We start from the raw sequence: 15,833 nt of genomic DNA on the forward strand, positions 1-15,833 counted from the left end.
GTGGATGTGGTAATGCTTCCTTCTAATTTAGAAATGACTGGCCATGCACATCTGCACCAAAAGGCATTCAGCTATTAGGGCAGAGTACGCTGCCTTTGCACCCATTCCCTTTTCCTCTAGCAGAATTGGCCTGCAAGGCAAATCTAATCTGTACGTTGCCAGCTGAACAATTTCTGATTTGGAAAGAACTGCCTTCCCAACCTACTAAAAACACCCCAAAAGAGAGTTGTCCTTCCCTATCTTCACCTTTCTGTTTCTTCCTGCTATTCAATCCTAAGTCTCTTTTACTTCAAATTGAACCCATAGCCCTTCTTCTAGCTGATATTAAAAAATATTAATTCCCATCCTTTAACGTTACACCTTTACACTTGGGAAAATGTTTTCTTTTTGAAAATAACTAACCCTCATTCCTCCTATCCTTATTCCTAACCCTCTGATTCTTATTGCTCTTTTCTGGATTCTCCCCATTTATGACATCTTTCTGAAGAGTGGTACCCTATGATGAATACAGTATTCCAAGTTTAAGATGTCTCCAGCATCAAGAAGAACAGAGCTTTATACATAATGATCCTTTTAACACTTCCCAGGGTGAATGTCACATTATGAACTTAATTGTTATGTGGTTCATGAAAACCTGCAGAGCAGTGTCCACTCTAAAGTCTGAATCCACAACAGAGCCAAACTTTCCCCAATGTTGGTTCTTAAATATGAGTTTTTGTTTCAGACTCCTCTCTTTATATTAACAAAAGAGAAATTAAAGACTAAATAATATTATGATTAAAATCAATACTAGGATGTCTTCATTCATGAAAACAGCTTTTCCCCTCTTTATTCTGCTGTTAAGATAACCAATAAAGAAAAAACCCCTCTAATCTCACAAATGCTCAATAGTGACGGCTTTTGGCCACTTTAACTTCTCTTGTGTAATACAGGGAAGTTATGTGGGTACATGAACATACATGCAGTATGTACAAAGACAAGAGAGCTGAGATCTGATTAGACACGCATTTTCTGCTTCTCACTTTTTGTTTACAAACAACCTGAAGTGAGAAGTGCAAGAGGCAGCTGGGTTATTTAAGGCTGATTAAATTGCTGACTACACAAACACTAAAACTGGTACACTAGATAACTTTGTCATTGACAAGGGGAATGGAAAGCTAGACTGTCTAGAAGCAGCACCTGAAAAGTGGAGTATGACAACAAATTGGACACCTGACTAAATTCATTAAAGAGTTTCTAAAAGACAGACCTGCAGTAGTATATATTCCTGTAAGCATCTGGCTACTCTTCAGACTTTTGCTGTGAAATACAGCTCCATGAGTCCAAATAAGTACTGGGGTTTTGGATCGCAGAGTTCAGATTCTGATTTACCAGTATCTTACTTGAATGGGGAAGATATACTGTAAGCAGTGGAGACAAACTAAGTTTTCTTATTGATCTGTTCAAAGACAGTTCATAGAATGTAAATTTTACTTATGGAAAAACTTACACTATTTTACATTTTCTGAGTTGCAGCTTCTACCCAGAACTCTATTTTATATTACCATTTTGCAGTAGAGTAGTGAACACTAGTGTTTAATACTTTTAATAGGTAATAATGTTCACCCTGGTGTTTTGTATTGGAGTAACTCCACTGTCACCTAAAACTATCAGCTGAATGACTAATATTTAAAATTTTCAAAATGTTTGAGTTATAGTAAGTTACGCATCCAAAGTCTATATTTACATTTGAAAAGATTTAGGGAACAAATTATGAAATTTGATGGCCTCATTAGCAGGTGTTTTAGACTGCTTGTGATAAATTGCTAAAGGAGTGGATAAAGAGCTTCTTTTCTGTTTGTGACAGTTAATGCTATGTCAAAACTGTGAGTAAATACATGGCGCAGTTTTCTCTGCATGATTTTTAAAGCTTTTGTCTGTTCCAGTCATCTGGTCTGAAAAAAAAAAAAAAAAAAAAAAAAAAAAGGAAATCCTGTTGCTTTTTACATATATAGTATGTTGAATTACTATTTTTGGGCACAGGAGAAGGAAAAGGTGAAAATACTTTGACTAGAACACCAACAGAAAGTGGGATCAATCAGTCATTTACGATTTGCTTTAATGAAATACAATCAGCTGAGCTATGAAGATATGGTATGTGATAATAGCTGAAAGAAAGGTGTAGATAAGGGCTTGGCAAGTCTTATTACTAATGCTGATAAAGAGCTGGTTGTTCAAAAGACGAAGCATTGCCGGGAAAAAGCTCTTCCATATGATGCAAGAAAGCAATGAGAAAAAAGAGAGGTATGACTAGGAAGGAATGGAAAGTTTCCATCTTCCTTTTCACTGGAATGCACTGTCATCATGTATTTTTCCTTTAATGCATCCATATGAACTAAACTTCTACAACGTTTATAGGGACAGGACAGGTTTCTTTATATCTTAGCATTTCAATTTTCTCCCCCTGCCCCCATCCCTAAGAAGCAAGATTTTAACGTTTCAGAGCTTCTAAAAACTGTTCAGCATTAGCTCTTATTTTTCCTTTATGAGTCCAGTAGCCTACTGTGCCATCAGCTGACTTCCACTTTACCAGCAGGGAATCTCATTTCTACTCTGTCCTATGCATTTTACAGGGCGTCAGTGAACTTAAAGTACGATGAATATTGTAGAAAATGAATTTACAAGTGCTGAAAATGAGAAACACAGAAGATCACAAAGACTGCAACATCTGTGCTACTTGGTTGTATTGCGCAGAGGGACAACTGCAAATGAAATTCTGTGTAGAATGAAATCTTGCTAATCCCAAATTGATAGCTTGTTCTTGGCACAACCTCGTTTTCCAAGGAGGCCAGTTTGATCTCTGATTGACCTCATTTTCTTGATCTGGCCTTGGAATAGAGCTTTGACTTTTTAACAATGTGCCAAAATACAGAATTCTATGCTGCTGTGACTGAACTGAGAATGGACTAAAATTTTAACATATATAGCCTTATTTTGATCTGAAGCATGAAGTTCTGGGATGCCCTTTAATAACACTTCCACCAAGAAGCTCCACTATAGAACAGTTACCAAAAAACTACCTTAGCTCACTGTAACAAACTAAACATAACTAGAAAATAATTGTCAGATGCAACTAGGAAACTTGTCAGCCAATACTATTTACTTGTCAGCCAATACTATTTACTTGTGTATTGCTCTATTTTATACTTGAGACAGAAACCTTAGCAGAAAGCCTAAGCTTTTACTGCTAGAAGAACTTCTGCTGCCCTGCAGCAATAAAAGCAATAAATTGTGACTGCTCCTTTTGAGCTGTTTGCACCTTTGCAATTCCTGTTATCCTACCTGTACTGCATTGCACCATGTACCGGTGGCCAGAACACACATGCTGCAGGCCATAACCCTGCTGGGGTTTTATGTCTGTATTGCTCCGTGTGGACTCTGAATCATGATTGCTATGTGTTTATGATATTGTACAGTAATTTCCTTGAGAGTTTAATACTGAAAGTGGAAGTAGTTTACGTCACTGGCACAGTAATTATCTTGTATAATTATTATTCATTCTGAGCAATAATTTTATTTTTTAAAAATAAAAAAGATCGCAGTCATATCACAGCCTTATTCAGTCTGTGCAGGGATACTAAGAACTTGTCCAATTCCCTTTGTAAAAAACCCTGGTGCTCTCTGCTGCTTTTACTTTAGTGTAACCTTTCCACTACATATTTGGAATTACTGATAAGGCTGTGGTTTCAGGGGAATGTTTATCCATACTGTCCCAGATATACCAACCACTTAGAAGGTGCTACTGCACTTAGTGAAGGAGAAATACCTCAGGGACTGAAATTTTATGGAAACCTTTCTTGTAAGGGAACTTGTTTTTTCCATTTGGAAAAGTAGTTTTCTGATCACCACTTATTTACTGTTTTTAGTTATAATGTTTCAATCAAAACAATTTCCACATGGCTTCCTGCAACTTTTTTTTTTTTTCACGGGATGTTTATTATCAGATCAGGTGAGAGTGAAGCAAAAAGCACAATACAATCCTTAGAAAACACACCCCTATAAACAATGTTTCCTTTAATATCCACACTAACAGAACAAGTTGTGCTCATTCCCCAACAAATTTAGCAGAACATCTTTTGCTGGTGATACCACCAGAATGTAAAGGTGCATGAGTACATTCATCTGCACAAAAGATTCATTCTTCTAAATTTAATTCAGAAGTAGTCAAGTGGCTAAAACTTAATTTGAAGTTTCAGAATTCCACTTTTGGGGCTATAATATTAAAATGTAAGTTTTGCTTTTGACTTATGCATTAAGACTCTTAACACTGTTTGGGGGTGAATCTCTTGTTTTTTACAAAGAAAATAATAATTAAAAAACCCCATTATCCCATTTTTTCTCAAATGTAATATTAACATCATAGAACTCATGAAGTGTCTGAATTAAGCCAGTGTTGCTTAGGTAGTTCTACAAAACTCAAGAGCTACATAAATTTACACTGTCTGAAGATGTGGCTCCATATACACTTTCAAAGTCTATTTCTAAGACTTGATCAAAAATAACAGGAAGACTATATTTTGGATTCACTAGGCACACCAGTCATTTTAATCTCACTATTTTTGCCATCCTGTTTTGGGGACAAGGGAATTAAAATGGCAGGAATACATAACTTATTGTTGGAGGTAGATGACTCTGTAATTTGGCTCACAGAAAAAATACGCATGATAGTAAAACGGATATATTCATTAAAGCTAAATTCCCCAAATCTCTGCAAAATGTAATAGCAATCTATTATTAGGAGATTTTCTACAAATCTGATCCTGGACTCATAAGTCAGTTCAACTTGGGGCAAATGTTAAGACAAAGTTAAAATGTACTAGAACTGATTTTTAGGGGAAAGAAGTCCAGTAAACACAGTTTAAACAATGCTATATTAATTCAATATATTAGCCTAGAGAATGAAATAATAAAAATATACATCAAAGAAACACACAACTAAAGAAACCCCAATTTAGCTGAACACATAATACTTAAGATACGTGAAAGAGAAAACAAAAAGACAGCAGTAGTCCTGTATGCTGGCTCTGCTTGGCTTATAAAGACAGCAGAGAACGTTTGTAGTGAGAGTATCTTCCTGTATCACGTTAAGTGCTAGGGAGGGTATTTTCTAGAGTAACTTTTCCTCTCATCCTAACAGAACAACTCATGGTGAACTCCAGCGCAAGGCTATTTTGTGGATACTTCAACTCATTCTCAAGACCATCACCTATTACACTGCAATAAATTTTGTTAGTCTGAGAACTATTTTTAGTACATCACAGTTATGAGAGAGAAAAAAAGCGCACATATTTGACCATGCTACATTGCTGTTCTGTCTTCTCACTGGCTTCCTACAAGAGAAACTTATTTAGGAGGACAGCAGATGAGAAAATAACTACATAAGTCTTGCCTGTCAGGGAGTACTTTAAGGGCACATCTATACTGTGCAAAGAGCAGTTCCCTTAGTGATAACCCAACCTGACTATATAGAAAAATACCGCTTTGGGTCCTAGACGCAACCATTTTAGCATCATTGTATTAAAACCCCCAAAAAACCCCAAAATGAGTAATGCCAGACTGTTGATTCTGCAACCAGAGTAGATTGCCAGCTATATTCATGGTCTGGTTCTTGGCTGTTTCATGCCACTGGATGTGGCATCCACAAGACATCCATATTTCATTTCATATCTTTTCAAAAAGAGGTCCTTGATAACTAAAGAAATAGAAATGGTTTTACCCACTGATCTGCCTTAAAAAGATGCCTTTTCAAATTTCAGAAGAACCTATCAGTTGCACCAATCTTTTATTTTTTTATATCTTTCTTGTAAACAATCATGCAGGAATGGTAACAACATTTTGCACCAACCTCCTGAGAATGTCAACATGCTCTATAAGGAATAATCGATTAAGCCTCCCACACCTGTGTTGGGTAATAAATGTTTTATCTCAGTTTCAACAAGGAGTCATCAGAAGTTCAATGATTTGCTCAAGGTCACACAGGAAGCTGGCAGGGCTGTAAGTCTCAGCTGTCTCACTATCACCCTACCAGATAAGCATTCGGAACAGTAGAGATACAGCACTCAGAAAGAATTACCTATACAAAAGTCCATAAAGTAACAGCATTTAATGAGATAGCTGCCAACTATTCATTAATACATTAGCAGTAAATCTAGTAAATCTTATTTCTTTTATGTGTTAGCTGGAGAAAAAACTAGACACAAATCAATTGTTTGTTTAGTAAAAGGCCACAAAACTAACACTGACAAGTTCCACTTTTTTTTAGTATGGTCATAAGGCAACGCTGATGGCTAAACAGAGCTTTTGAAAGGCAGTAATGAAAGCTGCTGAAAATATAAGACCTTGTATGGGAACATAAAGATATATTAGCCTAGATTTTATATTTAAAATTACATGACTCTGAACATGGAAAACTTTGAAATCTTTCCTAAGAGTGATGATTTAGAATCATCTGCATGCAGATGTACCTAAGGATTTCGTGAATGGAATTTTCAAAAAACCCACAGACACAGTTAATATAATACATCTTTTCCTTCAATATTTCATTACTAAAAAGTTGTGATGATTTTAATAATTTTGGAGCTGCAATAAAAACAGATGAAACTTAAACAGCAGATACCAATGCCACACATGGTTCTTGATAGAAGGAAGAGCCTGTATTCCTGGGCATCTTACTTTTCACACAGTTCTACTGCAAGCAGCACACACTTCTATTTGTAGGACTTATCAGTCCTAGGCATGTGGCAGATTGTGGTTACTGTTGTTATGTTTTGTCACTGATTGTCACGGTTACCGTTTTTCAAGACCCTCTTACCTTGACTGCGTAATTGTTGAGAGGATCTTTTGCGTAAGAAGCCGGGTAGTAAACTGCATCACCTGCCTCACAGCATGGCTTGTCACTGGTTAGCCTGAAATCTGACCAGCTGTCCACCCCGAATCGCAACTGGTCTTTTTGTCCAGCCATGAACAAGTCTTCACATTTAAGTGCCAGCTTCTTCAGTGAATCAGCGTGAAGGCTTCGGATTTTACCTACCACCTCTTCTCGGTTTTCAATTCCTCGATAAAGTGCTTGCCTTTGTGGCTTCTGGACACCTTTGCCCTGCTTAGTCTGCGAGATGCGTCTCCCTGTTAGAGACTCCATGCTATTGGAACACCGCTCCTTAATACTGATAGTGGTTAGGCTGGAAACACTGTTAGTTGCGGAGGTTGTTGCCCTTAGTTTTTCTGTAGGCCTGTCCAAGGAATCTCCTGACTCATTGTCCAGTACTTTGAGCTCCAGGCTGACTGAAGAGCAGGCGCTGCTTGCTTCCCAGTTGGTGTCAATATCGTAGGTAGGATTGGCCACGATGCACAGGTTGTTCTCCAGAGCCTGCTTCTGGAGATCTCTGGGAGTCGGCTCTGTGTTTGCTCTCAAAATGGTTTTCTTTGGCAGTGGAGGTGGTGTTGGCTGTAAGTTGTTTATTGTCTCCTGGTCTACTAGTCCTCCAAAGGCAATGGCATCATCCAAAGCCCCCTTTGGTTGCCTGGGCTGTTTTGGGGGTATCATGGCTGCTCTGGACTGTCCTGCATAATAAAAAGATAATAGTAATAGAAGATTAAAGTACTTTGCATCTGCTGCTCATACTTGCACTCTGCAAAGAAGTTTAAGGCAAAAAACCTCCCAAATCTGACTAGGACCCCCCCCAATATCTGAAGAAAACCTAAATACTTATCTGAAAAGAGCTAATTAGAAAGCAAAATGACCGAATCAGCATCACGTATGTATTGTCAGACACAGCCAGTCTTTAGTTGACCTTGGCCTATATATTAAAATCAGTTTCAGTGCTAGCAATGCTGGCATCTTACATCACAGGGGATTAATGACAAAAAAGCACAAGCAAAACCCAAACATCAGTTTTGGCACTCCAGCCAAATTCCTGTTTCAGTAATTATACCCAGTCTCCCATAATTTCTTCTGCAGTCAACCGACTATAATATTATTCCTTACTTCCTATTCGAATGTGCAAAAACTATGGATGTAGGCTGCTAAGTGGCTTTGTATACTATTTCTCTGAGAGGTGTATTTCACTGTCAGGTGAGGTGATCTTTTTTTATACATCCTCACAGTAGTCTCTAAAGCACTTGGCATTGCTTGGATTTGAAATGTGCTAAAGAGCCTGAAAGCATTACTTCAGAATGGAAGCCAGAAAACTTCAGACACAAATAATGTAATTTAGGCACTTAGGCAGTCACAGCAGAAAGTCAGGACTGCCCTACTAGATTCAGGAGATGAAATCAAGGAAGTTAAATGTACTTCGCTCCAGCTGACAAATGTGTTGCCACTGCTTTCGGTGAGAGTATGATCATATTTTGAGATTACAAAAACAGAAATATTTTTTAAGCTGCAATGTAAAACTCTGCCCCCACCCCTTTCTCTAGTGCATTTCCCTTACTCACTTGCCATAGGTAACTTTGTTGGCAATATTATGTTCATAGAAAATCTGACCTAGACTCAGTCAAGAGATTCCAAACAGCAGGTTACATATATGAAAGCACGGGATTTCCACTGACTGACTGGTTTCAAACATTTGTGTGCTTCTAGGATGATAAACTTCCTGTCATGTGTTTTGGATGGCTTTCAGAGAGGACAATTATGTTTTATAACTGCCAGAGTCCTTGGAATTGAAGAATAAATAAATTACAATAATATAAGAGAGAATAAAAAACAATAAACAGACAATACAAATGACCAACTTGCTGCTCTGGGACAATTAAACAGTTGTTTCTCATATCAAAATGAGATTTTTCCACTCTTAATAATCAACTGCTATTTTCAGAGAAATTATTTTTTAAGTTTTCTACTACTCCTGTGAGGTTCATTGACCAGCATGGTAAGGTAGGAAGCCAATTTTTATAGTTGCAACACAGCAGACATGAACTGGATGCTCTGTATAATTGCAGCTGAGCACCTTTTCTAGTAAGGGAACAGCAAGTAGAAAGACACTACAACTATTTGAATATTTATAGTAAGTGCTGAATCCTTGTAAAGAGAGGACTGAACTGGAACACTGAACCAAACTGGGGGATCTCAGATTCAGATTGAAATTACGTAACTTTGGTCCATAATTAATAATAAATGACTTTGCATCTATGAAGAGAAAAAAGATAGCTTCCTTTACACTTCAAGATAAGTTGTTACAACTTTTATGAATACTACAGAATCTAAGATCCTCTTGGCCTGGATGCACAAAAACCTGGAACTCTGGGTTAGAATGCTGAAAAGGACTTCCTAATTTCAGAAGATGAGAGGACTGTAGTTTTAGATGTATCTACAAACAGAATACCCTGGGCTGTTCTTAGCAATCATTCTCTTTTCAGTCATTCCAAGGAGATGACATCACAAATGAAATTTATATCTCTGTCTTTTGTTTAAGCTCAAGAAACCCTCAGAAGAGCCTTATGGATTTTGTGATAAGCCTGGATATTCCAGTGTTTAAAAACTCGAATTTCGAGCAGGAAATTCTCTTAGCTCTATACACGCCTGGTTGTTAGGGAAGATTGTATGGACTAACTCCTCTGGGTCATCGCTTTTTAGTTACCACAAAATAAAAATGCTGGAAGGCTAGAAATATTGGAGAATCCCTGCGTATCTCTCTCAAATCGACAACAAGGTTGCCTGAAACAATTTAACACTCAGGGGACCCTCTACTGCTCCTTTCTGATCTTGGTATTGCAGTGAGCGTGCTCTACAGTAGCAGCTCTCCCTCTCACCATTTGATATGCTGCAGCATGTAACACTGGTGCCAGTTGAGCAGTAGAGGAACTCTGTCAGGTACCTTTTGCAGAGACCAAGAGTAGCATGGTTTAGAGTGAAAAGCAGAACTGATATCTGCATGCCAGGCACACACATCCAGATGCCACAGCTGTTTGCATAATCCTGAGACAAGTTAATTTCTACTTCGTATCCAATTTTCTTACTCATCCAAACGTGTCGTCTTCCACAATCGCTTACTCTTACAAAATCTGTGACCTATGTACTTTTTCCCCAGCAACATTGTGTGTTAAAGATCACTTGCCTATTTTCTCATTCTTACCCTCTTCCCCACTTGAGAAAGGCTATTACTACTTCAGGAGGCAGTTTTCTAACATGCATTGCTTGTGTGACTTGCTAATCCAAGGACTGCACAGATGTTGGAGGGAAACAGCAAGAAAACAAATTAGCACAAGATGCATATCTCAAGCAGTAGCAGCAGAAGCACTGTCCAAGAAAGGTGAGAATTATAACAGCATTTCTTCTTGATTCTTCTATTTTCTGTCTGCTTTAATGGCTCGGCCCTCCAAAAGCCATTCATACAGAAGAGTGTTGTGACTGCAACCAGTGACTTCCACTGCTTTTTCATAGCTATTGAAAGTGTGACATCGAAACATAATTGAAGAAGGTTTTCATAACCAGAAGTTGTCTTTGCAGATGTCTGGTGGGGGTGGCAGGATCCAGAGAACTGCATGTACAAGTCATTATATGTTAGTTACTTTTTCAAGTATTCTCAGCTGAGGAAAATGAGTTTGTAAAACATGTCATGTCACAGTATAGTTTCTCCCCACAAGAACAAATTTTCCATACTGAAATCTATCTATCTGTATTATGTTTGAAAAGCTTCATATCTGGACTGTTTTTATGTCAAGTTCTTAATGCTGTACATATATTTCATGGCCACTGGGCCAGTCTTTCCAGCTCAGCTGTCCCCAAGCATGTCATAATACTGCATGTCCCACATTTTTTTAAAATTGTCTATCAAGAAAAAGGTTGTCTTAAATTTGGTCCCCTTCAAAGGCAACAAAATGTGCTTTTGCATTTGCTTCTTTTTCTAGCTTATCATTTCCTTCTCCCCTTGCCTGCTTAAAACCCACCATTTTCTTACCTACTGCACTGACTCCAACGTTAAAAGGTTCAGCCTGAGCTACACTCTTGGGAAGCAGATGTAAAGGAGGAACAGGCACAATACTAGGCTACCACTTAGAGATCTTTGAAGTGGCTTCCAGACTGTTCAAAGACAGAAAAAATTTAACTCTTTATAGACAGCAGCTTTCCAGAGAGCTTTAAGGAATTCTGCAGTTCAATACAGTTCCATTATAGAATCTCACTACACTACTTAATTATTAATACTTAAGTCTCCAGACACCATGCAGAGGTCTGAAACTCTAAATCAGCCCTAAAAAGAGCATTTAAATTTTATTTTTCCACGTAACTGATTTATCATCACACTTTGCACTGCAACCTGTTTATGTTAGCTCACGAAGCTATCAAATGTGACACACTGAGCTCATATTTAAGTCAAATTTATATTCCATAAGCATGTTTTTTGTAATGACATGCATAATTATTGCTTATATTTCTTGATAATCCACACATCTTTCTTTTTTGCTGAGAGTAGCAGATCAGCAGTATATCAGAACTGTGAAGGAAAACACTTCTTTAATTGGCAAAGCAACTAATTGTGAATTAGGCAAGTCAAGTGGGTGACACACTGCATGCTTCCATCCTTCCTTGAATAGAACTATTCCTGAGACATATATTGCTCCAATACACCAGTGAGAGCAGGCTGCTTCTGTACTTTCTCCAAACTCATTTTACTCTTGACATGGTAATCTATCCTACATTCTCCTTTATTCTTGAAAGTGTTTTTCTGATTATATGTCATTGCCATCTCTTATCCAAAGATAACGTCCCTTGTGGGAAGATGTGAATTTGAAAACAGAGCTGAAAACAGCAGTAGCTAGGCTTTTGTCATGATCATTAACTCTGTTCTCAATTTTAGTGACCATTATAGTACTCCTTAATCCCTAATCCCCTAGTGCAGGGATTTAGATGAATGAACAGGACCCAGAGGGCAACAATGGCCAAAATGACTCTCACCTCTGCCATTCTCCAACTTATGACATCAGTTTAACAAGAATTCCACCCTTTGCATTGCCAAGAACAGCAAAAATTAATAATAATGCATGTACAGCATGGGTAACCAGTCTTCCAAGACCACATCTATCAAAACCCCAACAGAACTAAAATCAAAACTGTGGACTCTCTACAGTGGAGACGAGTGAGAAAGAGGAATTTCGAGTGGTTCTTACGTGTCTGCAGGAAACCCGCTGTAAGACAGGGCTGGGCTGATCACCTAGCTGGATCTTGGAGCAGTCCAGCTTCTGCTGACTTGTTTCTCTCCACAGCCAGGAATGGAGTCAGATGTCCCAGTAATTCTCATGTCAGTACATCTCTATTTCACATTCCAAAGTTATGAAGGCTGATTAAAGTATTCACTAAATCCATAGGCTGGCCACCTCCACTATACAAGTTCCCTTTCTTTATCCTTGTACTAGTACTTTTTCCCCCCCTTGTACTTGGATATTGATCATCCTTTGCAATCTGCATTTTTATTATAATACAGAGCCTGGAAAAGATTTCTCTGTTTAAATAGCAGATCAATTACACTGAGCTTTAATACCAGTACAAAATACATGACTCCTTACTAAAACCCTTACCCTGACTGATAAAAATAACCAAACCATGAAAAAAACCACAAATGCATAAACATATCTTGCAGTCACTGCAAAAGCAACCAGCATGCTTCACAGACCCAGTTCCAACAAACACAGTACGTGTATAACACTATTCTATAATATTAGTCAGTACAGGTTTACATGAACATGAATTAGTCCTGTATTATACTCAGCTGTTTACACATTTACTGTTAGTTTAATAGATAAAAATCTTACCGGAATGATCATACATGTAACAGAAAGGAAAGCTAACATTTGTTAAGTAACACTCATGATGCACCTCCAGTTTCTCACCAGTAGTTTTGAGACTGTGCACAGAAATATAGTAAGATGGGCTGCAGGTGCTAAATAAATAAAAATTTCAGATCCATCAGGTTGTCTGCCTTGGTGACTTGTCAGGTCTTGCTACCCATCCTCCATTACGCCATGTTAAAGATATTACCTGTACTAATTATATAAGATACAAAAATGTATCGGACTGATACTACAATCACTGTTTGTCACTGAACTGTCAGTTCTAGTCAGCAACGATATCATTACCTTATTTATAGCCTGGCTTAAGCACACTGCCCTGATCTAACTTACTGAGGCAATACTCCATGGCAGATGCTGTGATCTGGGATTTATTCCAGTGTCAGCAATCATAAAACCTAGAAACTTAGCCTCCTTTTTTCACCTTTTCTTTGGGTGTAAGGAGAAAATAGCTCATAATAAAATTACCAATTCTTTTTTAAATGATAGAAATACAATCCTGAATATATTGAGACTATCTTAATTTACTTAAAGCAATACGAATCCCATCAAGTCAATTTTTCCCAACAAATTCAGACAAAAATAGAAAAATTTAAAGATTTGTAAAGGAAAGGATTTTAACAATCTACTCTATTGTCTTCCTTATCATAAACTACAGGGCTTACCTGAAATAAATTTTCTTAGAATAAGGTCACACCTTAAAAAAGAAACATCCAGGCCATACCTTACACATTTGAACATTTGTTTCTGCATCTAGATTCAACTGTCAGCGACTGAATTTTGTTAAATCTTTTGATAGTTGATACCAAAGGTATCCCTTGTTACAGTTCTGCATGAGCAACATATGAGCATCCACACCCTGATCAAGTCAGACTCTGCTTCTTTGATAAACTAAACAGATTCAGCTTCTTGAATTAGTCACTATAGTGCCTGTCAAAATAGGCATTTTCAAAGCCCTTCTTTAGAGCCTGTACGATTTTTTTAAAATGTTCTTCTTAACCTGTGGTCATCAGGGCTTGACTGTGGCCGTGGCAGTTGCAGGGTGAAAATGAGATACACATAACCTCTCAACTCCTGCTGAAGTTTCCTGCTGTAGCTTCCTGCTGTTTATGCACACAGGAACATACTGTGCTCTTTTAGCCTATCCTCATGGTGGGACCTCAGGATTCCTGAAAACCTCAAGTCTTTTATGTTGTATCTGATTTCCAGAGGGGAATCCTCCATCTTGTTTGCCTGCATTTTTTGTTTTTAAATTCCTAGATGTGTGATTTCACATGTTAGATGAACTAACAGATACAGCCCGTATGTTACAGATGAGCTGTTCTCAAATGTTGCACGTACAATTTAGACCCTGACAAATACTTACTGGCACACTTGCAGTTTTTGTGGGCAGGACTGTAAACTGATGCTGGGACAACTCCTGTGGGAGCAGAAGGCCAGAACCAAAGGTATTTGAGAACAGTACCTGATTATAAACTACTGCTGACTACAGATGAAAATTTACCAAAGCTTGCTGTTATTTCTCTTCATAAAATTTCATGTGACATGTCACAACTGGAGATTAGACAGGTAAAAACTTTAGGTAACTGGAGATTAGACAGGTAAAAACCTTACAAAGTAAGGACATAGTATTATCTGCTTTTCAACAAAAAAAACCATAGAAAGTGTATTAGATTGTTTAAAAAAAGTTAATATTGTGCATTATGTTTACATGATGTATTTTACAAAGTACAAGCTATAGTATGTAGCTATAAAATGTAAGTAGATACAATTGCAGTTGAAGCAGAAGTCAAATATGATGTAACAATTACATAGTCTCATATTTAGCCTTTCATTTACACACATCAGTATTTGTTAATTCTAAAAAATATATGATTTTGGTGCTTAGGTGATGTAAGATGTGAAAACAAGTAGGAATTGTTCTACATCCCAACCTAGTCATCTCTTGATGGCTATCTGAATTAGAAAGTGAGGTAGCTCGAATAAATCAGAAAAAAGTTTGAGTGGCAGCCAGAGAACTCAGTGCCATTTAGGGTAGGCAAGGCTTTTAACAACAAGCAGCAAGCTTGCCAAACCAGACCAAGTCAAGCCTAGAAGTTCATTTAACTCTTTCATACCTAAAATTTACTTTGGTGACAACAAATCTGAAAATGACCCAAGGATGACAAGAAGATTTTGAATAAAATGCTAAGGGGTTCAGTTTTATATGGTTTTACAAATGAGGATTCACACACAGGAACACCACTGACAAAAACAATGACCGAGGGAAGTGATTGCAGAATCACAGAAGCATTCAGGTCGGAAGGGAACTCCTGAGATGATCAAGTCCAACCTTCCCTGCTCTGGCAAGGTCACCTGGAGCAGGTTGTCCAGGACCACATCCAGCAGGTTTTGTCTGTCTCCACAGATGGAGACTCCACTTCTCTGGGCAACCTGTTCCAGCGTTTAATGGTATTTCATTACATCTCCCATGAGTTTACTACTCCCAGTTTGTGAGATGCTTGGAAAGGGCAGAGATCCATAGATCACAGCAGTGCATCTAACTGTATGATGAAGCAGCTGCCATCAGGTGTAATATCTTACATAAGAAAATTGAGATAATTGAGTAAAGATTTAAACAGAAGATTCACAATATCATTACTTTGGCTGTGAAATACAAGTAATCCCCTGACTGCCTCAGCACTCTGGCTGAAAAATAGCTATCTCACCATGAGGAATAAGTGATATTTCATACATTAAGTGATACCATAGCTTGATCCTTTTATATGTCAGTCTGGTTAGGAACATGGGCTAACCATGCTATAAATATTCTGATGTAGCTAGATCTACTGCCTGGATTCTATCTGTAATGTAGATATGTCCTAAATATAGAAAATATGTAGATACAGATTCATATGTATACCTCAGCGAACTGAAAATAATTCATTAGATCTCTGAATAATTCCACTATAAAAAAATATTTTAGTTTTCCTCCTTGAAGTTACAATTTCTTGGTAGATGTTAGTCTCACTCTT

At 37.7% G+C, this 15,833-nt stretch overlaps 2 protein-coding genes across 2 annotated transcripts in view; both read right to left on the reverse strand.

The window, feature by feature from the left end:
• Nucleotides 1–15,833, reverse strand: part of TSPAN3 (tetraspanin 3) — a 378,683-nt gene that overhangs the window by 56,123 nt on the left and 306,727 nt on the right. The window lies entirely within an intron of this gene.
• The window catches only part of PEAK1 (pseudopodium enriched atypical kinase 1), a 126,694-nt gene that overhangs the window by 11,223 nt on the left and 99,638 nt on the right, over nt 1–15,833 (reverse strand). Inside the window, exon 10 of the mRNA XM_074917711.1 lies at nt 6,851–7,599. Coding sequence (XP_074773812.1) covers nt 6,851–7,599 — 749 coding nt within the window. The remainder of the gene's footprint in view (nt 1–6,850; nt 7,600–15,833) is intronic.

The sequence above is a fragment of the Athene noctua genome, chromosome 13 (assembly GCF_965140245.1).
Source record: "Athene noctua chromosome 13, bAthNoc1.hap1.1, whole genome shotgun sequence".
NCBI classification, from domain to species: domain Eukaryota; kingdom Metazoa; phylum Chordata; class Aves; order Strigiformes; family Strigidae; genus Athene; species Athene noctua.